General features: G+C 43.2%; 1 protein-coding gene across 2 annotated transcripts; it reads right to left on the reverse strand.

Annotated features, from left to right (window-relative positions):
* Positions 1-1,476: 1,476 nt before the first annotated feature.
* On the reverse strand, positions 1,477-27,612 carry Sec61a2 (SEC61 translocon subunit alpha 2). Of its 2 annotated transcripts, none has more exons than XM_032885033.1 (12): positions 27,475-27,612; positions 25,655-25,722; positions 23,684-23,749; positions 16,254-16,332; positions 12,872-13,003; positions 12,636-12,745; positions 8,096-8,249; positions 7,095-7,255; positions 6,640-6,837; positions 4,339-4,530; positions 3,878-3,954; positions 1,477-1,922 (listed from the first exon to the last, which is right to left on the reverse strand). In XM_032885033.1, the coding sequence occupies exons 1-12, from the start codon at positions 27,479-27,481 to the stop codon at positions 1,739-1,741; spliced, it is 1,428 nt and encodes a 475-aa protein (XP_032740924.1). In that variant the 5' UTR covers positions 27,482-27,612; the 3' UTR covers positions 1,477-1,738. The 2 variants fall into 2 exon arrangements, with proteins under 2 accessions (XP_032740924.1, XP_032740923.1); XM_032885032.1 differs by having other exon boundaries at positions 1,477-2,199; positions 27,475-27,611.
* Positions 27,613-27,865: the final 253 nt, after the last annotated feature.

The following is a 27,865-nucleotide window of genomic DNA, read 5'->3' on the forward strand; positions in this document are numbered from 1 at the left end:
ACTTGGGTGGGTTTTTTCTTGTTTTTTTTTGTGATGTGTGTGTTTGGTTGTTGTGCTTTTCAGACAGGGTTTCTCATGTAACAGTCCTGGGGCTGCCTGGAGCTCACTCTGTAGACCAGGCTCAACTTGAACTCAGAGATCCGCTGGCCTCTGCTGGATTAAGGGACATACACCACCACACCCAGTTAAAAGTTTTAAAAAGAGACCCCAATATGGACGGACTTGGCTTCTCCTAATTCTAATGTGCTATGTGGGATTCTTTTGGGCAGTGACATAAAATCAACAGCATAACATTGTGGTAAAAATGTAGCTACTTGTGGTACTGCTTATAATCTACCTTCTTGGGAGGCTGAGGCAGGAGGATCATAAATGAAGCCAATTTTGGTTACATTATAAAACTCTATCTCAGAAATAATTTTTAAAATGTATTTAATATCCTCATAAGGCCATTTAATTCCTAAAAGTGTACGGAGATGCTTCAGTAGTGAGCAGTTAAGTTGGTTAAGAGACTGGAAACTCAGGGTCCTTCCCTCGAGTGTGCACATACCTTAGTTTTCTAACTTTACCTCAGAAAATACTTGCTTTCCAAAACTAAATCCATAGTAAAAGGTTAACGTGTACTCTGCATGTACATGGATGTCAATAGTCCTGGGTATAGGCAGATCTATCTGCCAACTGTCTGAAACATCAATCAGATGTCTGGTGTCTATTCCTCACAACTACTTGCCTACATCTTTTCTTATAACTGCCTTTTTTTTTCCCATTCGTTTGGAAAACTCAGAAAGTGGGTTCTAATACCCCCAGGGTGTTCTCCAGTATCTGACCTTAGCTCAAGCTAAATCAGTCCTACCTCCCATTCCTACCAAGAAACTCAATTACTGAAAACTGTGCTTCTGAAAGTAACAAGTTAAATTTGTTTTCTTTTTTTAAAAAAAATAAAGTCTGTACTCTAAAGATTACAAAGCAATGGGGTGATGTCAAATGAAGGCTAAGACACTCTCCATGTCACAAGTAACCTTGCTACTGCCCCTGAGTAACTGACAAATAAAATATGACTACATTTGACCTTTTCAAGAATATCCATATGTTCTGTATAAATCCAATGAATCTTTAGAAATAGAGAACACTTAGTAGGAATCTCTTTATTTTCCCAACACACCTGCAACAGTTTTATTAAATAAAAGTTTATTGTCTACTGTTTACACTTGGGTCCTGCTATGTGTATCACAGACATCAAGTCCTAGTATGAGTTACTCATTGCCCACTTCCACTCAACTACAGACACTGCTTGAGAACTGGGTCTTGCTTTGGGGATTAGGGGAGGGAGGAAAACACTTGGGGCATTGGAAGTAGAAGGCATAGCCAGTACAGCTGGACAGCACTCATTGCTGTCAACCAGGAAAAGAGGACGAATGAAAAGCAGAAAAGGAATTTGAAGCAATTGTTTCCAGTGACAGAAATAACTTCAATGCTTGATTTTTTTTTTGCCCATCCAGGCTGAGTGGCAGTTTGGGGAAAGGATGAATTAAGAAGGGGTGGGGCTGGTGAGGGAAGAGAGAGAACATGGATATGAGTTAAAAAAGTATAAAAATTATCTAAAATATACATTAGATATAAATGCTCCATAACTCATTGGGGAAGCTCAAAACACTGGAAAGTGGCTGGCAATCTGCACTGCATTTATCTTTAAACAAGGGGTACTCAGTGTTCTCAATGTCGTGTGCAAAGCTGACCCATGTCAGTCTCGCTGTCTGTCCAACAGCCAGGCAGGTCCACGGCTTCCCAGCGTCATGGCTAACACTAGATGGACAGTGTCGACAAAGAATGTAAACTTGAGTTTTAAGGCAGCTGGTACTGATGCTGCACACAGGCTTAGCTCCGCCCACTCCAGAAACGGGGCGGTTAGCACTGAAAACAACAAACTGCGGGAAGAAAGGGGAACCAGCATCATTTGACAGAAACAGTATGCCAAAATATTTCCCTTTCACACTCACAAAGAAATAGATGAACATTTAGAAAAACAAAGCACCCATTCCACCAACTTCAGCCTGTTCCTTAACAAATATTTCAAAATACTGATAAATAATAGTGACTGCAAGCAGAATTCCAGTGCCCGAGCCAATGGCGCCCAGGAAGTCTGCTAGTACCGACAGGGCACCGATGCATAGACCCCCAAAGGCAGCTGCTGTGGGGATGTACCTAAAAGACAAAAGACCTTTGTCAGGCAGTGGGGAACAAGGAAGAACACGGTAGCCAGAAGCAGAGCAGCCTCCAGCTTTGCTAGAAATGATAAACTTGTCAGCAGTCCTCCCTCCGAAAGAAGTGTACACACGAGGAGACAGACCGATTAAGGCAATGATCTAAACCACCAAATTTTAAAAATTGTAATACTTACAAGGCAGTGCAAGCTTTAGGACAGATGATTAGAATTTTAGACTGAAATTTACTATTTGAATCTATACATATATGTTATAGTATATGTATTTTCAAACTTCTCTCTGTAGCCTTGGGTTGGCCTAGAACTCATAGCAATCCACCTGCTTCAGCTTCCAAATACTGAGATTACATTAATAAGCCGCCATGCCTGACTACAATTTGGGGTTGGGGGAAGAGGTTTGTTTTCGTCTGGATCTCAAATAACATCCTACCTCCACACTTGCAGACTTTCAAGATCAGAGAGACATGTGGCATCACATCTGATGACAATATTTCATATTCTTAAATAGGTAGCCCTAAATTGCCTCTTGTGGGGTAAAAAATTTCAAACGAGACACATATGTACACATTGGCAAAACACTCATATACATAAAATAAATTAAGATAGGAACACTAGTGCCAGTTCAAGAAACTGTTGAAGAAATAGCAATCCCCATACAACTAGGTCCCTTGTATGGCCTGGTACTCAATGGACAGCCCAGGCTGCCCTTTAGCTTGCAGCAGCCCCGCATTAGCTTCCCCGGTGCTCGAGTTACGGGTGTACAATATGTAATTCAACTGAATGCATTAAGTAGTATGTGAATTTTATCTCAATAAAGTTGTCAGAAAGACCAAATACTGTTTCCTGGAGCCGGGGGTATGTATCAGTGTTTTTTAGAAGCTCCTCATAGCTTCATGCGCAGCCGGCCAACACCGAGAACTACTAATATGATCATTTAACGCTGCAGCGAGCAGTGAAAGCACAGTCTCTATTTAAATCTATATGGGCTGCTGTGGTTCGAATAGCTGTGTCCCCCACAGACTCACATGTTTGAGCAAACCTCTGAAACTAAGCCAGCGCCAAGTAAGTGTTTTCCTTTTCCGAGTTGCTATGGTCATGGTGTCTCTTCACAGCAATGAAACCCTAAGAGGCCTGCCTACACAAGCTCTGAATAAGGACAACACCAACAGACAGGCTAACGTGGAAAGGGTCTCAACACTAAGAACTAGGCAACTGAGGAATACTGGGAGCAGGAGAGACGGTCTCTCCAGGGAGAGGCCCCCCAGCTGCTTATCCAAATGGACAGCTCTAAAATCATAGGTGCACAGATGCCATTGTACAGAGTGAGAAGACTGTACTTATCTACTTAGGAATATATATATACATACATACATACATACTCACATACACATTTGTTTTAGGAACGCGCGCGCGCGTGTGTGTGTAAGAGAAACACAAGATGCTGTGGATTTGAGACATCAGGAGGTAGGGGCAATAATATCTTCAAAAAGTAAGTTTAAAAGATTATAAAAGGGCCAACTTTTTGTGGAAGACAAGTTTTAGTTAAATTTCAATTCTCTAATAATGAGCAGAAAACAATAAATTCGAATAAAGCAGTGACCTTTAGAGATGACAAGACTAAAATTATCTTATGAAGAAATGACCTGTGACCGTACGTACCTGTTCAGCTCATGAACCATGGAGGTATCTCTGTGGCCCCTCATCACCATCTGCTGCTCTTTAAGCTGCTTGGCCACCTGTCCAAAACAGGGGGGCGGGGGAGAAAACTTCTGAAATTACACTAGTCTCATTTGGTTGCTTTCTACCCCGAGAATACAGGACCCTCAACACTGGCACTGTATGGCTCCCATGAACACCGTGCTGCCAGGCGAGTGCTGCCCACATTACTGTGTCTGCTCGCAGCACTTGATTAACTCTGTGAAGAGGATACTAAAGAGGGTTTTTGAGTAGGACTGAGTTTTAAAAGATCACAAAGCTATTGTACACGTTCAAAAGAACCAATTTTTCATCTGTTAGGGGTAAGTCTAAGAATATATGAACAAAGGTTAAAACTATAAAAGAATTTTGGTACCCAAACACTATGATTTTACAAAATTATTTTTGGCCAGCTACATACTTACATCTTTGGCTGAGGAACCAGAAACTTCTATCCACGTCTTAGAAAAGAATGCACATGACCCCAACATGAAGATAATATATACGACTACATGAACAGGATCCTCAAATATGGCTCCCATGGACTCAGGAGGAGAGAGATAGTAACACAGGCCACCAACAGGGTAGGAGCGAGCAGGTCCTCCCCCGCTGACATCCTATGAAACAAGAAACAGAGTCAACTCTAGCTGAGAACACTGGGGTTTCCATTTGTTACTGAGGGTCACACCCAGGGCCTGAAGTATCAAGTCTGTGCCTTACAATGAATTATGCCATAGACCTTAAGGTTTGTCTTCATTTTTTTTTTCTTTTCTTTTTTTCGGAGCTGGGGACCGAACCCAGGGCCTTGCCCTTGCTAGGCAAGCACTCTACCACTGAGCTAAATCCCCAACCCTTGTCTTCATGTTGACATGAGGTTTCACTATGTTGCCCAAGATAACCCAAAACTCTTGAAGTGATCTCCTATTTTAGCCTCTGGAGTATTTAAGACAACAGTTGTCGCAACCAGAATTTATGTTTGAATTTTTAAAAATTTATGACAATGTTTTAACTTTTTAACAAAGTTTTATTACTATGTAGTGTGTATATAGTACACAGTACTATGTACTATGTAGTCTGTGGGTTGGTATATGTATAGCTCAGTGCATATGTGGAGGTCAAGGGGCAGCTTCATGGAATTGCTTCTCTCCCACCACCCTTCATAGGATCTGGGAATCAAACTCAAGAGTGTTAGACTTGCGCAGAAAACACCTTTACCTGCCGAGCCATTTCACGAGCCCTATAGCCAATGAACCTCTACAATTTTAGGAGTTAACTTTGCGTTCTTCATTCCTTCAGAATTATATACTTCATTTTGTGTAAAACATTCAGTGTCATTAACAGAAAAGTGAGTTTTAAAAATATACATCTACAAAGTCTTGAGGGTAGAAATAGAAGAAATTCTAATTAATTTCTGACTATATTTGGAATCTGAAACGTTTCTCAACTCCCTGTTGCACTTTTCTATTAGGAATGCAAGCCAGGCAGGCAGTGGTGGCGCTTGCCTTTATTCCCAGCACTGGGAGGCAGAGGCAGGCAGATCTCATAGAGTTCAAGCCCTGCTTGGTCTACAAAGTGAGTTCCAGATCAAAGTCAGGGCTATAGAGAAAAACCTTTTCTTGAAAAGCTTTAAATAAATAAATAATCCCAGCACTCAGAGAGTTGAGTCAAGAGGATCAAGTGTCTGAGGCCAGCCTACGCTTCAAAAAACCAAACCAAACAAAAAAACAAAACCGAGCTCAGTGCCAGGTCACACGCGTTAGTGCACTTATCTAGAATAAGCACTGCATTTCAAGGAGGGCTCCAAAAAAAAAAGGAGGGCTCCAAATACTATTTTTTTTTTTTTTGGTACAAATCAAATCTAGAATTTTATAAATGAATAAAGAAAAACAGGAAATTGTCCTTTTTTAATTCTGTAATTATAAGAGGGAAATGCTGTTACATGATCAAATTTTAGCTGGATTGCTTTAAAAATAAAGATCTGGGGTTGGGGATTTAGCTCAGTGGTAGAGCGCTTGCCTAGGAAGCGCAAGGCCCTGGGTTCGATTCCCAGCTCCGAAAAAAAGAACCAAAAAAAAAATAAATAAATAAAAAAAAAATAAAAATAAAGATGTGAGATTATTTTGTTTTGGGTTTAATGGATTCTCTATCTGTTTTTCAGTCCTGTTAATAACTACAAGTCCATCTCCAGCCTCGTCAAACGCAAGCTAGTTTAATGCCATTCAGGTCATGGAAAAGGAGAGAAAGAGAGAAAAAGATGATTCTTTCTTCCCATTTTTACAATTACCTGTAAATAGCTCTCCTCTCCCTATTTTTGGCAAATAGAAAGCTTTATAGCAGACACAACAAGGTGACGAGAGGCCAGATGTGGTGGCCCAAGCCTGTGATTCCTACACACAGAGCTCGGCTGAGGCAAGAAGACTAGTCAGCCTGGGCCACAGCATGAGACCAGGTCTCTGAACAACGAGACCACAAGACAGAAAACCACTTTTAGGAAAGCACTTCTATGATTTTTTTTTTTTTAGCCTAAAAAAGCTATTTAAATGATACACAAAAATGCTTCCCATATAGGAAAATATTAATCTTAGAACATTTACCAAATTTTCAAAATAACAAAATGGTACAGCTAAATCAATTTCAAAATATTTCAATATCTATCTCAATCAGCTAAAGATATAACTATAAAATCAAATTTTAAATACTTAATAAAAATAAACAAACATACTCACGGCCCACTGTCCTAGTAAGTTTACTAAGAAGTTGCCACTAAATCGAACAGACAGCATCTGGGAAATGACGTACAAGTTTGAAACTAGGGCAGACTGGAGGATTATGGGAATATTCGACGTGTAGAAGAGCTTGATGGGATAGCTACTGTACTGTCCGCGATACCGGGCCGACTTAATGGGCAAGTCAACACGAAACCCCTGAAAATGAAATTAAGAGTGAGAGGAACTACACATCAAAGAGCGCACAGAAGGAAGGGTAGCTGCAGAGGGGGTGGGACAAGCCAGCAACAGAACTTGTATCCTCTCCCAAGAGCCTCCCGTTTTTTTCTATTTTATGGCAATAGTTTCCACCTTTAAACTAAAGTTTAAAGAATGGTTCTTGAAACATCGCTTGTTAGAAACCTCCCTTTGGAACAGCATTGCCCTTGCTACACCAGTGAGAACATCACACTCACCTGAAAATAGATGACGACCGCAAACACGAAGACAGTGGCGATGAGGTTCATGAGGTTGGGGAGGTTCTGCCGATAGAAGGCCTCCCTCAGGGCTCGGACCTTGTCTGTCCGGGTAGCCAACAAATGAAACAGAGCTATGACTGCACCTTCAAACTCCGTACCTGAGAAACCAAGACAGAAATGAACTGTGGAGACCTCTTCCAAAGCCGCCTCAGAGTTCTAAACAGTAACTTAAACCTCAAGTCAATTTACCAGTTTATGACTCTATGTCGTATGAGTTTATGGCATAACCATGTGTGTGGGTTCTAAACATACTTCTCTCAGGGAGGCAAATCTCAACATAATCTGAACTGCGATTCACACAGTTGGCCTCTCCTTTACTTAGGGAAGCAGAGGAAGTACTGTGGGGGTAAAGCAGCAGCAGAGCAGAGCAAACTACCAGACTCACAGTAGGTGTGTTATCTACCACGCGTGCCAGCAGCCCACTGCACCAAGGGTGTTCATAAACTACCAGTGCTGCCTTCCTAAGGCCGGGATCCAACTAGACCCTGACTAGTCAGGGCAGGATGACATGAGAAGTGCAGGGGGTATGGGGAAAGAACGACATCTGCAGGACATAGATGCTATTATAAAGCCAGTTAGAGGCAAGGGGGTGAGTGCTCCCTGAGGACGGCCAAATCATAACCCACCACCTTTCTGTCCCTGTGCTGCACTCAGGGAGGTAGATGGCTCTGGCAGCAATGGCTTAAGCAAGGTCAGAAGACAAAATTGCAATACCGTTCGCAACCACTGCAGCTTTAAATGAGCAGAGTTAGAGTGCACTCTCCTGACTTCCTATTGTATACTTCACACATCTCTGCTCAGTAGGTTTAACATTTAGCATTCCTGGTCCCCTGGGGTAGCAAACTGGAGTGGCTACAGGCATGTGCTGCTGCATCATGAACTCATTTTCAGCATTCATCCAGCAAAACTCGTGCAGTTGCAGTCACTGTGCAATGTACCTCTGCCAGTGTTAATGGTAGTGGGACTAAAGGCCTTCCAGACAATGGTTTCACAGATGTTGGTGGCAATAAAGAGGGAAATACCAGACCCCAAGCCGTAACCCTTCTGTAGCAGCTCATCTAACAGCAGCACAATCAAACCAGCAACAAACAACTGTGGGGAAAGAAATGCACGTAAGCGGAAGCAAGAAAAAACTCAGGAAGGGCAGACGAAAGGCTATTTCATAGTCTGTGCATTCCCAGGTCAGACCTGAGCGCTGCTCTTCACCACCGTGGTAGGCGCAGCCTCTGGCCTGCTCTACTAGGCAGAGAGCAGTTCTGAAAGTCAAGGTACTAGGAACACTGCCTCATTATACAGCAGACATTTCACCTCAGTTATACCATCTCAATAGTTTCCTCAGGGTTTAAATTGTGCCCATATGGGGAGAGGGGATGAATAATAATTACAACTTAGCATTTGATATGAAGAAACAGAAAATAATCCAAATACCTCCATGTAAGTAAAAAGCCAAATAAATTACAGAAACCTTAAAAGAAACCCTCTACTCCTAAGAAATGAGTTTGACGCCTTTTACAAAGGACTGTATATATTTTCTATATAACACAGTATGTACAGAATTAGCCAAAACCTAGAGCACAACAATAATATAGAAAATTTATTCTATACTTATTATGACAAAGATTGAATGTAAATTTGAAAAGTTAAGATTTTACCGTGTTTTCAAGCTCTTTTTTTAATGAAAACATATTTAACTCATGGCTGTTCTTGGAGAAGACATGCCTATAAAAACATGTATCAATAAAGTCAAGTTTCAGTCATGCGGCTCCTAGGCTGACATAACCTCACCCAGAGGGAAATGAGGAAATGAGGCATGCTGGAGCCCCTGCCCTGCTCTCCCACAGGTCCCTACCTTACACGCTCCCACAGAAAGTAGCCTTGACTCCCCCCAGCTCAAGCAGCCCCTTCATTACCCACGGTCCCTGTCAATGAACTAACTGCAGAGTACCGTCTGAGCACGCTCGCCTTAAACACCCTACATGCCAGTTCAGGGCCTGTGCGAAGCCCAACTTGTCTACAACCAACTGGAAAAGGGGCAGAGTTCTCAAACTCCTGAGAGAACATGGCAGCCTTGTACTGTTTGACATTTTGACAAAGTGAGAGAAGTTAGGGCTGGTTTTTATTTTCAGCACAGTTAAGTCATGGCCATTGAGTATTTCCAGTCATAAATATAGCAACCATCCCCACCGCAGGGGACAGTACTTACTCACAAATAAGTCAGGCATGGTTTTGATAGATGATCTGTCCAAAGACACAAGAAGTTCTACATTACCTGAGTGTCCCCCACCCCACCCCCATGCAGAATAATGTTGGCCTACAGAGCCCTTTGGAAATGAGACTCATCTTTCCACACAGGAGTAATGTGTAAATCAATCTGAATGAGAAATGGTTTGTGCAATTTGAGAAATAGGAGAAAAGATAATAAAAACTAAACAAACAAACAAACAAATGTGAGCTCGTGTAAGAGAAAGAAGAATCAGAAAATGGCGGCAGCATCTCCATGGAGCCCAGTGAGGACAGAACGGTGACCAAGTGTGCAGTACATGTGGAGTGCACCCTGTGAACCTGAGTGGATGTGAAATCACACTGGATGTCAACCTCATGTGGGCATACCCCATAGTTTGCCACTTAGTTTGCCAAAAACATACTCACCCTTACTATGTGCCATGGGCAATGACACTTACTATTCTGTTTTTAATTTCAATCAAGACCCAATTTAGATTTCAAGCCCAATTAGTGGGAGAAGCACTATGTGAGCGAGACAAGAACAGAGTGAGAAATGCCTTCCATAACAGCACGCAAACGGGTTTCAAAACCCTTCGCTCCCAGGTGGACACACACTGATCCAATCATGGCTCTTCAGGGTAGCCACAAATCTTCCATGTGAGCAACCCCTTGAAAAGACACAAATGGGTCACCGCCCACCAACAATCAAACATGGCATTTTTCTTTATACATTAACACTAAAAGAACTCATCACATTATATACCAGTTATGCCAACAAGTTAATACATATTTTTTCTCCTTTCCTTCTTAACGAGCTGTGCTGTAAAGGCCACCTACCTCAACAGCTACTCAGTTACGTTCCATGACTCTAAGTCTAGTTTACGGGAAGGTCAGAGAAATTACACTGGTACAGAATGTTCCAAGAGTCTAATACTAGTTCTGAACATCTTTTTAACTCAAGGCTACTTTAGGCTAAGGGAGAATCACAGAGGTAATGTGTACTTGGTGTTCTCAAGGCCCTGGATCCAACCTTCAACTCTAAAACATAAAAGTTTATTGGCTGCATGAAGCAAATGTTTTAAACCAGGGGTTCTTAGCCTTCCCCACTGTGACCCTTTAATACTGTTCCTCATGCTGTGGTGACTCCAACCATAAAATGACCTTCATTCATAACTGAAATGTTAGTGCTGCTTTGAGTTGTAATGTAAGTATCTGATATGCAACCCTGTGAAAGAGTCCTTCATCCCCAAAGGGGTTGACACACACTGCTTTAAAGAAACAAAAGCAAACATGATGTCCTTCCTATCAGTGGCCTCTTCAGCACTGCACCATCAATGTAAAAACCCTGAGCACTGAAGGAGACTAAAGTCAGTGTCCAGAGGATCTTCTCTCCCCAGCCAAGTCCCAAAGGCTATAATGTGTCAAACAAGTGATTTGTAAATGGAGAAATAAAGGAACTATTATCCTCTTGGGAAACACAACTTATACTGCAAGTGAACTCACTAGGCCTTAGCAAGTTATAATCCATTAAAAATCTGGCCCTGGAGCACAGACAAAACGGTGATAGCCTATTAGAGGCCATCCTTATTAACCATGCAAACAGACACTTGGCAGGCTAACCTTGACCTGAGTCAGGATCCCTGACTTCTTATTAAAAAGAAGGAAGAAAGAAAGAAAGAAAGAAAGAAAGAAAGAAAGAAAGAAAGAAAGAAAGAAAGAAAGAAAGAAAGAAAGAAAGAGAGAGAGAAAGAAAGAAAGAGAGAGAGAGAGAAAGAAAGAAAGAAAGAGAGAGAGAAAGAAAGAAAGAAAGAGAGAGAAAGAAAGAGAGAAAGAGAGAGAAAGAGAGAGAAAGAGAGGGGGGAGGGGAGGGGATAGAAGGGGAGGGGAGGAAGGAAAGAAAGAAAGAAATAAAAGAAAGAAAGGAAAGAAGGAAAAGAAAAAAATGGTAAATTATACCCAATGAGATAGCCATTTATTTCTCAAATAATGGCATTGGAGACTATTTCAAAAATAAGAGCTTGATCTTTTGAACTATTAGGAAAAAAATCCTAAATTAATTCTAATTTCAAACAGTAGATAAAGTAAATTTCTACGCTAACCAGGACTCTAGCATGTATATTTTATTAACTTAAAACTTTAAAAAGAAAAAAAATCCTCTGAATATTAATACAGTCAAAATTATGTTGGTCTTGAAAAAGTCAGCTCTGAACTATCCATTCCAGAAGCGCAGAGGCTGGATCTGCAGCTGTAGCTCTGGGTCAAGCCTCAGTCCCACGTGAACCAGGCATGGCATGGCGTGTATGAGTGATTCGAGCACCTGGGACACACGAGTGGGAGGAGCAAAAGCTCAAGGTCATCCTCAGCTATCTCCTGAGTCTGAGGGCAGCCCAGGCTACATGACACTGCCATAAATAAATCAATAAATTATCCTCCATGGAGCACATGGATGTGAGTATATACATAATTATATTTAGAACATCATAATTTTGTATTCCACCAAGAAAGAAAAGGACTAGATACTCTGGTAAATCCCTAAAATCTAAGCACTCATAATGCAAAAGCAAGCAGCCTCTCAGTTTGAGGGCTGCCCACTAAACTACAACAAATGCCTCACTACACCCATTCACTTCAGACGAGGACGCTGTTTTTTCAGCCAGCTCGCTGTTAATGCACTTTCTGAGATTAGCAAGTTTCATTTCCGTGATAACAGTTTAATGCTGCACATGCTTGTCTCTAATTGGTGGTTCAAGAAATCCTCTCCTGCAACCCCCCAACAACTGGGACTCCAGGCGTGTGCCTCAATGCTGGGTTTCACAATCACTTTTCTCAAGTGATTTCAGCCAACAAGTAAACTCAAACATCAATTGTACCTACAGGGCATAAAGGAACAGCTAGGATGCTAACCCCAGCCACTATGGCCAAGGTGACAGCCACCCAAAGGCAACCAATACCCAACCACTGCCACTTGGCTGGCAACAACAGGAATGTACTGTTACCTGAGGGAATACAGCTGATTTCAGAGACCTCAGAATGTGGAAATGAACATCACAGAACAATGATAGAGCAGCATCCATAACAGTGACAGACTGTGAAGCTATTAGAATAAACGTTTTTACATCAACACATTTATTAAGTCATTTCAGTAATCATATTGTAACTAAATAATTCAGTAGGAACTGATTTCTGTCATTCACCAGAAGAACTGTTAGATAAGGTGCCAAAGTCTACCAGCATATGAAAACCAAGACGTCTTACCTGAATAATGATAAGGAGGCAGATCCCAGCACCCATTTCTGCAGGGTCCCCGTACATCCCCGTCATGACATACACAATGGCTTGCCCAATGGTAATGATCATACCAAATACTGACAAAAAAGGAGTATATGCTTACAACCAAAGACAAAACATAGTAAAACCCAAAAACTAGGAAACATCTTTACCACAACCATACTCAAACTTGGGAAAAGCTCGTTAATTTTATGTTTGCTCACGTTTCTGGGCTCCATTGAACAGAGCTCTATCTTTGGGTGTATCTCCGACTTCAATGATTTTGGCTCCAGCTAACAACTGCATAATCAAACCAGATGTTACAATTGGGGAAATACCCAATTCCATCAACGTTCCTGTAAAGGAAGGGACAAAGAAGAAATAACTTTTATACCTAATACAGTTCAGTTTAGAGCATCCCAGCCCTGAACGTTTAAGAAAAGGTTTTAAATATTACCAAATTTCCACTGATTCCTTAAACATGAATTAAAGATCATTTATTAACAAACCAGCAACAATACAGTGGGTAAAAAGTGTTATGCTATAAAAATATTAAATTTCTATAAACTCTAAACTTAAAATATGAAGTCCTTCTTAAAAGAAACCTTTTGGGTCTTGCAGGTACAGCTAAGTTTTAGAGAACCTGAGCCCAGAGTTCAATATCCTGGGCCAGCAAAATGACTTAAGTCAGTAATGGCACTGAATGCAGGTTCCAGGATCCACATGGGGTGAGGAAAAAACAGATTCCTGAGAGTTGTCCTCTGACTTCTAAATACAGACTGACACACTCGTGCACTTATTCACAAATACATTTATATTTGTAATTTATAATATGATATAATATAGCTTTGTAGTAGAATACAGTCTAACATGTAAGGCCCTAATGTTTAATTGCCCGCAACACAAAATTTAAAAAAGTAAGTAAACAGAGGTGGGCTGTAGCTAGCACCCCTGCCTAGCATAAATGCAAAGCCCTGTATTTAATCTCCAGCACAGAAAGGGAGGGAGGGAAGGAGGGAAAAGGAAGAGCTTCCAAGATTTTTGTCTAAATCATTGTTTTTAAAACTTACACTATAATTGGGTGTTATTTAGACTTTTATCGTATTTATTTACTTGTTATAGTCCAGTTTCTCTTCAGATCATATAAACCTTTTACTTTATTACTTATTTACATTATTAGTCTGGTGTATGCGTGTGTGTGTGTGTGTGTGTGTGTGTGTGTGTGTGTGTGTGTGTGTGTGTGTGTCTGGGCACACACCTGACACGGTGCAATTTTGCATTGTGTTACTTCTCTCCTTCCATCATGTGGGTGTGGGTCCTGGACAATAAACTCTCAGATCATCAGGCGTGGTGGCAGGGGCTTTAACTTTGCTGAACCATCTCATCAAACCTTATTTGTTTCTAAAACAGAGGCTTGGTATTTAGCCCAGGCTAGCCTCGAATTATCTATGTGGTCAGGGATGACCTTGAAGTCCCAATTCTCCTGCCTTTACTTCCTAAGTGCTAGGATCGCAGGTGAGCAATCCTTGGGAGGCTCAGGATATTGGCTTAGGTGCTACGCTTAGCAAGTGACACACAGTAAGATCAACAAATGCTTGGCGGGGCTGGAGAGGCGGCTCAGCGGTTAAGAGCACTGACTGCTCTTCCAGAGATCCTGAGTGCAATTCCCAGCACCCACATGATGGCCTACAACCATCTGTAAAGGGATCCAGGGCCCTCTTCTGGTACTACAGTATGCTCACATAAATAAAATAAATAAATCTTTTTTAAAAAAAGGAATGCTTGTTGAATCAATGATTGAATAAATTACATTATATTCTCATACTGTAATATGCCCATTAAATAAAGTAACTCACTGAAGACATTAAAAAAGAACAGTACGTATGTATACTTGCGTGAATATATGGATTTGGGTATGTATAGCCTATTTTTAAGCATATAAATGTAAGTATAAATGAATATATACGCAGAGGAAAGATCTGGATGATTATCTGAAACTTACCCACATCCCAGGAATGGGTCTCATATATATATATATATATTTTTTTTTTATAAATGCCGATGCATTGAAGACACTAGAAAACTTCCAAGAACCAGGGACTGCACATATCAGAGCTGTGCGGCTCTGTGAACAAAGTGGCTGCCCCCTACAGTGACTGTGCTTCTACAAGGATGAGTGCTTGAACAATGTGCTGAAAACAAGCGGCTACTCCATTCAGCCTTCAAGACGAAGGACGGCATCACCACCACCATCCACACCTCAGGGACATCTCAGAGAAAGGGGTGGGAGGAATGGAAGAGCTGGGTAATGGGAGGAAGGCAGGCTGGGACATGCTGTCCTACATGTACCCTATGGCTGTGGCACTCATGAGCCCACAGGAGACACTGATGCATGTAAACAGTGTGCACAAGACTACACCACTCAACGCTTGCCTTCAGCAGTCACCAGAGGTCGCTGGTGACTACTCACGTCCCCGTGAACAACTGCACGCCAAGCCCACTAGGTCACAAAGCAAAACAAAACAAGGGGGCGGGAGAGATGCTCGGCAGCTCTGGAGGACTCAGGCTTGATTCCCGGCACCCGTATGGCGTTCACAGCTATCTGCAGCTCCACTTCCAGAGGACTTTTTTGAGTCTCCATGGGCCTACATGGTACGCGGTCATACATGCAGGTAAAACACCCACAATATAAACTAAAGAAAGGGGAAGAAGACATGAGAATGGAGCGGGGACTCGGCAGGAGGGTGGGCTGCGTGCACCCAGCGTATTTGAAAGTGTTAGTAAGTGTGGCAGAGGGCAGGAAGGGGTGGGGCTGCTGCGACGCTCAGTGAGGAATGTGCTCTGAGGCAAGGCTGGCACCTGAGTTCAATCCCGGGGACCCATGTTAAGGGAACAGCTCCACAGGCTCACTGTCACTTGTGTGAGCACACACACACACACACACGATTTTAATTAGTAAATGAACCAATATTACTCCTATAATCTAAAAATCAACTACCAAAAACCTGCCATCCTTTCAAAGTATTCCCCCAAGCATGCATCGCCATTTGTGAAATTCAAGCAGCCTCATGAGCCAGCCTGGCTGGGCAGCCTGACTGCTGGCATCCCTCAGTCCTCACAATCTCCCAGTCTGTGTGTCCTGCTGTCTCACACTTGAGGGCTTTAGCCCACGCTTTCCTCTCCCACTGGTCTAAGAATTAAACTCCAGCTCCAGTCCATCCCCTCCCGACTCTGCGGACCATGGGTCTCTGTGGGAACCCGAGCTAGGAGAAGGCTGAGGGGTGGCTCGGTCAGTGGGTAAAGGCTCAGATCTCCAGCGCCAGTGGACACACAGCTCAGCAGCTGTCCCACTGCAACCTAGGCTCTCAGGACAGTGTGTGTGCTGTCTGAGACAGGCCAGCTAGACCATCAAACCGGGCCAGTGTCCAGCCTCTATACAACAGGTAAACTGGTCTCGATGGCACGCACCTCTAATCACAGCACTGAGGAGGTAGAGGCAGGAGGATATCTCAGAGGGAGAGGGCAGCATAATCTACATAAAGAGTTCCAGGCCAGTTACATAGTGAGATATTGTTTGACGGGAGGATGGCGGTCAGGAGTGCGTACCTCTGTTGGATGCAAGAATAACTCTCATCCAGTAGAAGGGATCCGCAGAGTCCGACGACATGATCCCAAACAGTGGAATCTGAAACACCAGCACATGAGACACTTACTGCAGGCTGACTGCACTTCATGAAGACACACTTGCTTGGCCTACGATGCCTGCTGGACACTGCTTGTGAGTTCTAAGTACTTTAGCACTCCTGCCAGGAGTGCACACCTTTAATCCCAGTACCTGGGAGGCAGAGTCAGGTGAAGCTCTGTGAGTTAAAGGCTAACCTGGTCTACAGAGCAACTTCCATGCCAGCCAGGGCTGTTACACAGAGAAACCCTGTCTTAAACAAACAAACAAAAGTAAAAACTAAAACTCAAAATCCTATGTAGTATAACTTCAAAACTCTAAGAATACGTACAGAAAATAATACTGGGAAAGACATCTTTTTAAGGGTTAAATACTGGTTATATTTAAGAAGTGAGATTATGATTGATATTTCTTCCTTATTCTTTTTAGGAATTATCAAATATTCTATCACAAGACATCATCTCCCACCCATTCTCTTTTTTTTTTACAATATTCTCACTCCATAATGCAGGCTGGTTTACAACTTGCTATGTAGCCCAGGATAGCCCTGAATTTTGAGCAATCTATTATACCCCGATACATGCTTTTAATCCAGAAATAAACAAACAAGGTCTTTGGGTAGCCCTGATGGACCACACCTGTAATCCCAGCACTTAGAAGACTGAAGCAGCAACAGCCAACAAGAAAAGAAAGGAAGGAGGGAAGGAAAGAGGGAGGGAGGGGGAAGGAGAGTGGGAGAAAACAAGGAAAGAAAAACCCTTCAAATTATTGCCTATTACATGACCCATGTTTAGTTTCCTTAGCATATTGGGGAGAAACCCAGAGCCTGGCACATACAGCATACAGAGTAGGCCCTTTACAACTGGGCTATTACACATCTCCATGACAACCCATGTCTAAGAAACAGCATTTGCAGAAACCCCCTTCTCAAACATGATTCATTCCTTTCTCAAAAATGCAGGTTGATGCACAAAGAAACTTACAGTGCTAATTTCAGAAATCTGTAGGGACTGAGGAATTTACCTTGGTTGATAATCATGTTTTCACATAAGCATGAGGACCATATGAAAAGAACATCGTGACAGACATGTCTGTGACCACACTCTCATACCTCAGCAAATGCGCACACACACACACACACACACACACACACATAAATGCAAAAAACAAAAACTGTAAAACAATTTTAAATGTTCTTTTAAATTCCAAAATATGCTGCCAGAAGTTTGGTTTTTTTTTAAGATTTATTTATTTATTATGTATTAAGTACACTGTAGCTGTCTTCAGACACACCAGAAGAGGGCATCAGATCCCATTACAGATGGTTGTGAGCCACCACGTGGTTGCTGGGAATTGAACTCAGGACCTCTGGAAGAGCAGTCAGTGCTCTTAACCACTGAGCCATCTCTCCAGCCCTTTTTTTTTTTTCTTTTCTTTTTTTTCGGAGCTGGGACCGAACCCAGGGCCTCAAGCGCCCTACCACTGAGCTAAATCCCCAACCTCTGCTGCCAGAAGTTTTAAATCACTAAATCTCTGGGATCTTTGAACTCTTACTAAGCTAGGCAATGAAACAAACTGGTAAAGCAGAAGGCATGGCTAGTGTGTGCCCGGTGTCCGTGAATAGCCTTCACCTGAGAGACGTGAGACTGAGAGCCCTGGGTAGGAATGAACAGCACTACAGGGCAGCCCTTATCTAAGCCCCTGAACTACACTCCGTCCTTCCTCTGGAGCTGCCAGGTTCAGGAGTCCTTAAATGTCCAGAGAAATGCTCCGTCCACCTTCTGTAAAGTCTCTCTTTTAGCAAACCTGGCACATGGTAATACACTACATGTAGTTCTCTGAAAACCCACACATCCCGTGTTCTGACGGAAGCCTGAACTGACTGCATGCAGATGTAGAAAACAAGCAGTAGGGATTTTCAAAAGCAGTGGCAAGCCAAGGCTAAATAAGGCACATCTGAGACGGCTCCAGGAACAGGTCTGAGATCTGGCTCAGGATCTGCCTCGCAAGCTCAAGGGCCACAGTTCATCCTCGGTGCTGAAAGGGAACAAGATGGCAGGTTCAGGCACATCACAGGACTTCCGGCTGTGGCAGGCACGTAAGAAAGGACAGACAAGGAAAGAGTAAAGGCTAATCAGGATTTAAACGCCCCAGGACAGGCAGGCACACACAGCAGCTGCAGTGGGTGACAGTGAGCGTTAACTGACAGGATTTAGTCACCTACGAAGGAAGCTCAGACATATCTAGGAAAGTATTTTCAGAGACGTTTGAAGGGTGAGGCGCCATCCTGAAAGCAGGAGACACCAACCCTTAGGCTGGATCAAGTACTCAAGCAGGTCAAAGGGTCAAGCGGGTGAAGTATCTGCATTCATCTCTCTCTGCTTCCTGACAGTAGACACAATGTGACCACCGCCCTATCTATGCTCCTGTCACGGCGCCTTTCTGCAACCATGGACTGAGAGCAAACCCTCAAGGTGTGAGCCACCATACAGCATGCCGTCTTCCTGAGGTCGCTTCTGCCAGGTGGTTTGTGGCAGGCCAGGGTAAGTGACTAACACAGCTGCTAAACAAGAAGAGAGCGCCACGGTGCAGCACACTGAACATCAGCAAGCCATTGGCACCATCACTCTCCCTGCGTTGTTCAGAGGAATTAGGAACAGCAGCTGAGAGGAAGGGGTGCTGAGCGGTCGGGGTGAGTCTCTAGAATAAAACTAAAGACCACGGAGCTATGCTACGTCTGAAAACGGAAGAATGACCTGGAGCAGAATGGAATATAGACCTCCACAGCTAGCAGCCGACAACAACAGTAACAACAACGGAAAGAAGGGAGAGAGGGAGGGAGAGAGAGGGGGAGGGAGGGAGGGAGGGAGGGAAAAGACCTCCAAGCAGAGCCCTGAAGTAGTTAATGTAATGATCTCAGCTTATCTCACCTCCCACCATTCCCTCAAGCTAGAGAAAACTGGCTAGAACTTGTTTTATATTCAGCTGACATCACCCACACCGGACAGATCTGCCCAAACGTGTGAAAGACAAAAAGCATCATGGTAGCAACTACATAAACACAGGGAAAGTAGGTAACACAAAAGCATAAATGGGCTGCGGCAGGCATTCCTGAGAAACGGCACTGGTTTCTAGTAGGAAATGTCAGGGAGGTGGGTACTTCTGTTAGGGGTACTCAATGTCGGGCTTATCCAAACTAGACAAGCCCTTAGGGTTAGGGAGGGAGCGACTGGGTTTTTGTTTGTCCTCATTTTAACTCTGTAGACGGTGTCTCGCTAACCTGTCCTGGCTAGCCTTGAGACCCTGCCTCAGCCTCCAGAGGAACTGAGGTCACACGCAGGCCTGCGGCACTAGGCCTGGAAGTCATTCTTCTTGGGATCTGGATAATGATTTAAATCCCAAAACATCACGATCTGATCTGCACTTTTACAGGTTGAAGTTTGCTGATCTCTATATTAAAAGATTCAGTATTTCTAAGATGACAATTCTCATAAATCAACATAAGTCAATGTGTGTGCGTGTGTGTGCACGTGTGAATGTGTGTGTATGTGTGTGCATGTGTGTGTGTGTGTGTGTGTGTGTGTATGATATTCCCAAATGTGCTTTTTTACAAAAATACACATGATTCTAGATATTTGCATGGAAACATAAAAGCCCTAGAGTTGGTGATTTTCAAAAAAGAACAAAGTTGCAGGACGTTTCCTGACTCGTGTAAGAATGTAATGTCAGACTCCAGCTCCTGCTCAGAACACAAAACTTCAGGCAGTTCTCCCGTCACAGATACCAACAGGCACCCTAAGATATTTGAGTCCCAGATCCCAACATCTCTCCAGCCTAAAAAGTGAGTTTATATCAAGGTGAGCACTGAGGGCCAAAAACCTGGCTCCTTACCCTTCTTCTACGCCTCCTGCTTAGGAATAGAGAGCCCACAGGCTCAGGCTGTTCTCAAAATGTGTAAGAAGAGACCCTCCCTCCTCCCACACGGCATGATTCCTGTCCTCAGAGACCTACCACACGGTCTGATACGGAGGCCTCAACTCTCCTCGAGGGGCCCACTGTGCTACTGCCTCTCTATCTATCTATGGCGCTAATTACTCATATCCCCTGGTTTTTTTGGTTTTTTGTTGTTGGTGGGATTTTTTTTTGTTTTTGTTTTTGTTTTTGTTTTTTTGTTTTTTTTCCCGGAGCTGGGGACCGAACCCAGGGCCTTGTGCTTGCTAGGCAAGCACTCTACCACTGAGCTAACTCCCCAACCCCTGTATCCCCTGTTTTAATCGGGGTGTCTATTGCCATGAAAAAACACCATGGCCAAAAGCAACTTGAGGAAGAAAGGGATACTTCATTTTCCAGAGAAGCCAGAATAGAAACTCAGACAGGAACTGGAACAGAGGCCATGGAGGAGTCATGCTGAATGGCTCCTTCAGCATCTTTTCTTATGCCACCCAGGAGCAGCACTGCCTCAGGATGCACCACCCACAATGTCTGGGCTCTCCTATATCAACCATTGAGCAAGAACAGAGCACAGTGGTGTGTGCCTTTGGTCCCAACCCTCAGGAGACAGAAGCAGGCAGACCTCTGTGAGTTCTAGACCAACCTGGTCTATGCAGTGAATTCCAGAACAGTAGGATACATAGTGAGACCTTGTCAGAAAAAGAAAAAGAAGAAGGAAAAGAAAAAGAAAAAGAAGAAGAAGAGAAGGAGGAGGAAGAGGAAGAGGAAGAGGAAGAGGAAGAGGAAGAGGAGGAAGAAGAAGAAGAAGGAAGGAAACATCTGAGCAGCAGCATCCCATCCCACAGTGGATCTGAGAGAAGCATTTTCCCAGCTGAAGTTCTCTCCTCAGAGAGCTCTAGCTTGTACCAAGCTGACAAGAGAGTAGCCAGCACACTCCCCAACAGTCATCTCATCTCAGGGCTCCTCTTGAACACTCACGTGACACCGTTCAATTATGACTTACTTTGACGTTACAGGTATTAATATAAGTAATTTACTGTAAAATGTCCATATAGATCAAGAAAACAGGAGATCAAGATGTGTTTATATTAAAACTGGTTTTCAATAAGAGTTCAAGAGTTCAAAAGAGTTGGGAAATTTCTCAATAAATTGTTCTAGAACAACAGGATACCTTTGTAGAAAGAAATAATCAGCAATCCCCATCTCATACCACATCTCAAAATTAACTTGGCAAAGATCACAAGACAGTATGTGAGCTAAAATGTTCAGAAGAACACAAGAGAAGAATCTTCCTGACCTTACAACAGGCAAAATTTTCTCAGCTTGGTCTGACCCAGCATAGTGATGAATTCCTTTAATGCCAGCAGTTGGGAGGCAGAGGCAGGAGGATTTCTGTGATTTGGAGGCAGCCTGCAGCTTGTCCTACATAGCAAGCTCCAGGCCAGCGAGGCTATGCAGTGAGGTACTGTCTCAAAAGAGAACAAAAGCCTTCCTTAGCTGGGTTAGGTAAGTGGCAGTCCTGTGACACTCATGAGGCTGCAGCTCACAAGGCCTTCAGAGGCTACACAGAGGCTCATCTCAACAACAACAGCAATGATGCTGGGCAAGGCCTTTAGTCCCAGCACTGAGGGGGGAGCAGGGAGAAGGCAGGGCTGGGGGTGGGGGGCGGGAACAGGACAGGTGGATCTCTGGGTCCGAAGCCAGCCTGGTCTACAGAGTTCCAGGGCAGCCAGGGCTACCCAGAGGAACCCTGTCTTGAAAGAAACGAGAGAGAGAGAGAGAGAGAGAGAGAGAGAGAGAGAGAGAGAGAGAGAGAGAGAGAGAGAGAGAGAGAAAGTGGTGGTAAAAATAAATCTTTATACTTTTATTGGACAAAAAAACATATACTATATCCACAAAACCAAGTTCAAAGTTCAATAATGAAACAATAACCACTTCTGAAAATTTAAAATAGGCAAATGACTTGAAAGATATTTTACAAAAGACAAACTTATACCAAATATATATCACGTGAAAAAGTTGCTCAGTACCATTTATCAAGGGAATTCAAACTAAAATCCCACCTATTAGGACAGCCTAATGCCTGAGAGCAGACCGACCTGTGCACAGACATTCACAGCAGCCTGTGTCAGACAAAGCCGCACACGAGCCAAGTGTCCAGTGTATAAGTGAGGCATCATGATACACTCACAGTAGAAATAAGACTGCTGGCACGCTAACAACATGAATAAACGTCTAAAATGTTACAGACAACACAACAACATGTATGTAGAATTCTAGAAAAGAAAATTACAGTGAAGAAGGGCAGGTGGGAGCTTGCGCAGGACTGAGGAGCTGAATAGAGGATCAAGAGTTACAAGGAACATTTGAGGGGAACAAACAGGTTCTGTACCAACTTAGGTAACAGATTCCTCAATGCACACATCTGTCAAAATTCTTCAAAATGCACATTTAAAAGTGTTACTTTGTACATATAACTCCCTAAAGTTGATTTTTTTAATGAAGGGACAACTTCAGAGATGTTAAAAGCATATGGTAGAAATATAAATGCATGCTTTTTTCTTTGCACTTTCTGAATTTAAAAACAAAAACAAACAACAACAACAAAAACTACTCTCTTCCTGACCATCCAAAACAAAATTAAATCAAGTACATAAATAAAAGTATTTAATGACCTGATAATTTCATTCTCCAACGTGTGGACCAGCAAAATAGCTCAGCAGGTTAAGGTACCTGTCGCCAACCCTGTCAACCTAAGTTCAGTCCCTGGAACCCACAGGGTGAAAGGAGAGATCCCACTCCCACAGTTGTCCTCTATCTCCACACACAGGCCATGATTCGAGGTGTGCACGCACATGCTAGAGCGTGCACTTGCACACACATCCACACAATAATAAACTGGGCAGTACTAGAGGCCTGCCTGGTCTGCAAAACAAGCCGGAGGAGAGCTTTGAAATCCTGTACAGAGACGCCCTATCTGGAAACAAAACAAAACAAACCATGGTAATCACAACAATGGTGCGGACCATGACAATGCTCACTTCAACACACTTCAGCACACAGCACAAATCCTGAGTCTGACACCCAGACTACAAAAAATTAAACACGGCAGAACTCAGAACTGAAAAGATGACTTAAAAGCTAGGTATCCTGACTGCTCTTCCAGAGGACACAAGTTCAATTCTTAGAACCCACAATGGGCAGCTCAGAACGACCTGAAAGTCCAGCTCCAGGGGATCTAACACACAATTCCAGCTTCCATAGGCAACCACACATCACACACACACACACACACATAAATCTTACAAAAAAAAGCAACACTCAATATATTTATCAGTTTTTCTAATTCTTACTAATCAAAACCTTAAAATACAGATGTGTACTCACTAGTTTGATTACATACCTGACAGCATACTAAGAAAATGAAGAGTGTTATAGCAGTCCACAGTACCTTCTCTCTAAACTGAATCTGTACAACAGAAGTATAAAGAATGATCAATCAAAACCAAGAAAAACCAATTTCAAAGCAAAAGTCCACATTAAGGTACCATAACCATTCCCCAGTGGGGCATGCACCTATAACCTAACTTGTTGCAGCTAAAATAAACAGCCAAGCATCTCAAACATAAGTCTTTCCTTTGCAAAACAAAAGGAATTAATTTTAAGTTTTCTGACTTCTCTGTATATTCTAGATATGAATCCTCATGTCAGATGTACAGCTAGTGAAGATTTTCTCTCATTCTGTAGTCTGTCTCTGAATGCCTTTTCCTTTGCTGTGCAGAAACTTTTAATTTCATAAACTTCCTTTTGTCAACTGTTGACATTATCCTCTGAGTGACTGCAGTCCCATCCAGAAGGTCTCTGCATAGACCGGTACCTACGGTGCGTTCTCTCTTCTTTCTTCTCACAGCCCAGGATTCCCTTGTTACATTAAGGTTTTTGATCTATTTGGTGCTATCTGGAATCTATTTGAAAGACTCAAGAACAGCTTGTAATAGTTAAATCTGTATCTCCAACTAGCTCCTACGTGCTGCCACAAGAAAGATAATTTAAATATAGACATGTTTCATGCACGCCCCACAGGGTAGAAGGAACTGAAGAGGAAGCAAAGTACACCCGATGATCCACGAGTTTAGACAGACAGGGGACTTCGTGAAATACTGAACGATGACACGGGAATCCTGGGGTATTTCATAAACTACGAAAAGTTACACTTTAGGATAAAGTATAACTGAGTACCCATCTCTACCGTCTCCAGTCATTAAAAATTAAAAGTGCCTCTAAATAAAACAGCAAGTCTGACAAAGTCTCATCAATCTCTTTGTCTCTATTTGTTACTAATTCCCTAAGAGCTTAAAGTAGGAGGATAGTGTGGTAACTGGAAAATTTGAAATTAATATTTTTTCTGGAAATTTATGTCTTACTTCCAAATATGCTCAGTGACTAAAGAACAATGTGTTTAGTTGTTACACCTTCAAAACAGATCCCTGCTAGTTCTTTCCAAACAAGAAATCAAAATATGGGTGGTCTATCCTTACCCAATGCAATTTATTAGATAGAAAACCTATCCATCAGATTGTACCACTAGCTAGTCATATACAAATCCTATATAAAGAAATTATAGAGCACCAACATGGCCCAGCGTGTTCTGTATCTTAACTAACACAAAGGCCAAGAACCACTTGGGTTGGAAACACTGTAACTTAAAACATTTTTTTTTCCTTTTCTTTTTTTCGGAGCTGGGGACCGAACCCAGGGCCTTGCGCTTGCTAGGCAAGCGCTCTACCACTGAGCTAAATCCCCAACCCCAAACATTTTTGATAGAATGAGAATCCTGCCTAGTCTTAATCTCTCTCCCTATCTCCTTCCCTCCTTCTGTCTTGGTCTCCCAGTCTCCCTTCTTCCTTCTCTTCCTCCTCCCCTCCCCAAGACCCACAGTTATTGAGAAGAGAATCAATTCTCAAAAGTTGCCCTCTGACCTTCACATGTACACCATAGTACATTGGTGCACAGGCACAGACACTTACATATGAGAAAAATAAATGTAACTTAAAAATTAAAACAGGCCAGGTGGTGGTGGCCCACCCCTGTACTGGGGAGGCAGAGTCAAGTGAATCTCTGAGTTCAAGGCCAGCCTGGTCTACAGAGAGAACTCCTGAACAGCCACGGCTGTTGCACAGAGAAACCCTGTCTCAAACGAAAGAAAACAAAATAAAACAAAACAAAAAAACAGATTTACACTTGTTTGAAAAATAAGGAGGTAACAGTTTTTCCACTGACAGCCAGAAATGGTTGGGATAAGCATATCAACCTTGGTGGTTTTGCAAAGTCAGTCACTCTGTTACCTGCTATATTACTAAAATATTATACTTACTTTCCTTTCAGGCTTCTGAATTTCTGGTAGAACTGCACAGAAAGGTTTAATAACTTCTAAAAACTTGACTGTAAGAAAAAAAATTATAGAGTTTAAAAAAAATGTATCTTTGAATGGTTCCAAAAACAAATTTTCTTTAACAGCAGTCTACCACATCCACCCAAATTAAATAATCATACGGTTCTCAAGCTCAAGTGAGGGACTCTACAAGAAACAAAACCTCCCAGATAGCTGTTGAGTACAAGGAAAATAAGTAATGAACCATGACGTCTTTGCTTCTTCAGGTTTAAACCTAGCCCTTTTACATATATGCAGAACAGAAAATAATCGGATCATCACTATATAAAATAAGCAAACATAGTTTATTACAGTACTTAGCTAATGTAATTAATGACAGTAGAATAGCAGAGGGAACCTTTCCCAGGAATGGTATAGTAGGGTAGGAGCTTGACATTCACTAGGGGAAAACAAACAAACAAACAAACCCAGGAGCCTCTCCTACAGACATTTAACCTCCACAATCCCTACTTCACTTCAGTTAGCTGCATGTCAAGGTTGGTCATTCTCTAAGCAACTACGTCAAAGTACTTGCTTACACACAAGAATCAGCTCAGAGAATGGTAACTACATTTCATTAGAAAGTACTGCTTTCCCAGGCTACTTCTGCAGTAAATCAAAGACAAACCAAGGATTAGGGATAGGCACTGCCTTCTACTCCAGCGGGACTCCAAAAAGGGGAAATCACTGACCTGGAGTTATAATTGGTAATTGTCATGTTTGTTATCTAAGTACGTTTGGACTATTTAGAAAGTAAATCTAAAATCTGAAAACATTCACCTGTAATAAACAAAAAGCAAAACTATGGGTCGCATCAGGAAACTCCTTAGAGTCTCCTTATTCCCTTTCCTTCCCATCTCAGTCCATCCAGGCGACTCGAGATCTCTTGGCATTTTATGATTTACCATGCTGGCATTCAGGTTCAAACAACGCTGTTGCGTGCCGCCATGTATTGCCTCTCCCCGTGTTGAAGAATTCTATTTTTATTCGCAATTCAAAGCCAAGGGTCTCATCTATTTCCTTCCCAATCTCCCCCAAATGTCTACTGTTGGCCAATTGGGTGCATCGCTTGGACACGCAGTTAACGTGCCCCTTTATACACAAACATGTCAACTGCTAGGTAAGTATTTGTGTGGCTATACATGAGGGTGAGTGATTGGGCAGGGCCCTTGAAGGCTCTTATAAATATATACGAGGCCTCGTCCATACCGCGCGCACCAACTTAACAGTTTTCAATGAACACTACAGAATGACTGGGAAGAATTAATCAAGGAAAATGCTGAGCTGCGACCGATCACACGCCTTTCCTCCCCTAAAATACAGGCTATGAATCACGTTTTTTTTTTTACATGAGGGAGACTTATTCATCGCAACACACCAAGAAAGCGTGATTCAGGAATAATATTTTTTTTTTAAAGATTAATGAGTTTCCTAAGATCCAGAAAAAGCCCAAGTGGTCCAAAGCCGTGGAGAGTGTGCTAACTCCCCCCGCCCCCAGCCAATGGCCTCCCCGCGCCATCCTCGCTCCTGGCCTCCTAAGGGGAGCAAATCGGGACCTATGGGTCCCCGTGACCCGCCGGACAAGGCCTGGCTGACCGGAGGAGCCTTGGAGGAGGTCCCCAGCTCGAGCCGTCCGCGGCTACCCCAGCGAGGCCTGCGCATCCCCCGCCCCCAAAACGACCCCACCGGGGAAGCGACTCCACTGCCCACAGCCCGAAGGGACCCGCGGCCCTCGCGGTTCACGCTCCGGCCACCACACTCACTGCCCATGGCGGCGGCTCAGCACACCCGGCGGGCACCCGCGGCCTCGCTGCTGCCTCCGCTCCGCTCCTCACGAATCCGGCCTAGGCGGCGGAGGCTCGGGACACGCTCTGGCCGTCCCCGCACAAGCTCCGCCCACGGAGTCATGTGACAGGCGCTCTCAGCTCCTCCCAGACCCGCCCCCAGACCCGGCCGCGGCCGTTGGCGGACGTCCACCGCGTTGCTATGGTCACCGTGGGCGCGGCGGCGGCGGGGGCGGGACTGGACGCCAGGAGGCGGGGCAGCCCGCCAGAGTGGGCGGTTCTTGGTTGTTCTACCCAAGTCCAAGATTAGGGTTTTCCATTTCAGAGCTGTTTTTCAGTTGAGGTTAACCATCCAGACATTCTGCTGGTC

Source organism: Rattus rattus, chromosome 14 (genome assembly GCF_011064425.1).
Source record: "Rattus rattus isolate New Zealand chromosome 14, Rrattus_CSIRO_v1, whole genome shotgun sequence".
Classification (NCBI taxonomy): Eukaryota; Metazoa; Chordata; class Mammalia; order Rodentia; family Muridae; genus Rattus; species Rattus rattus.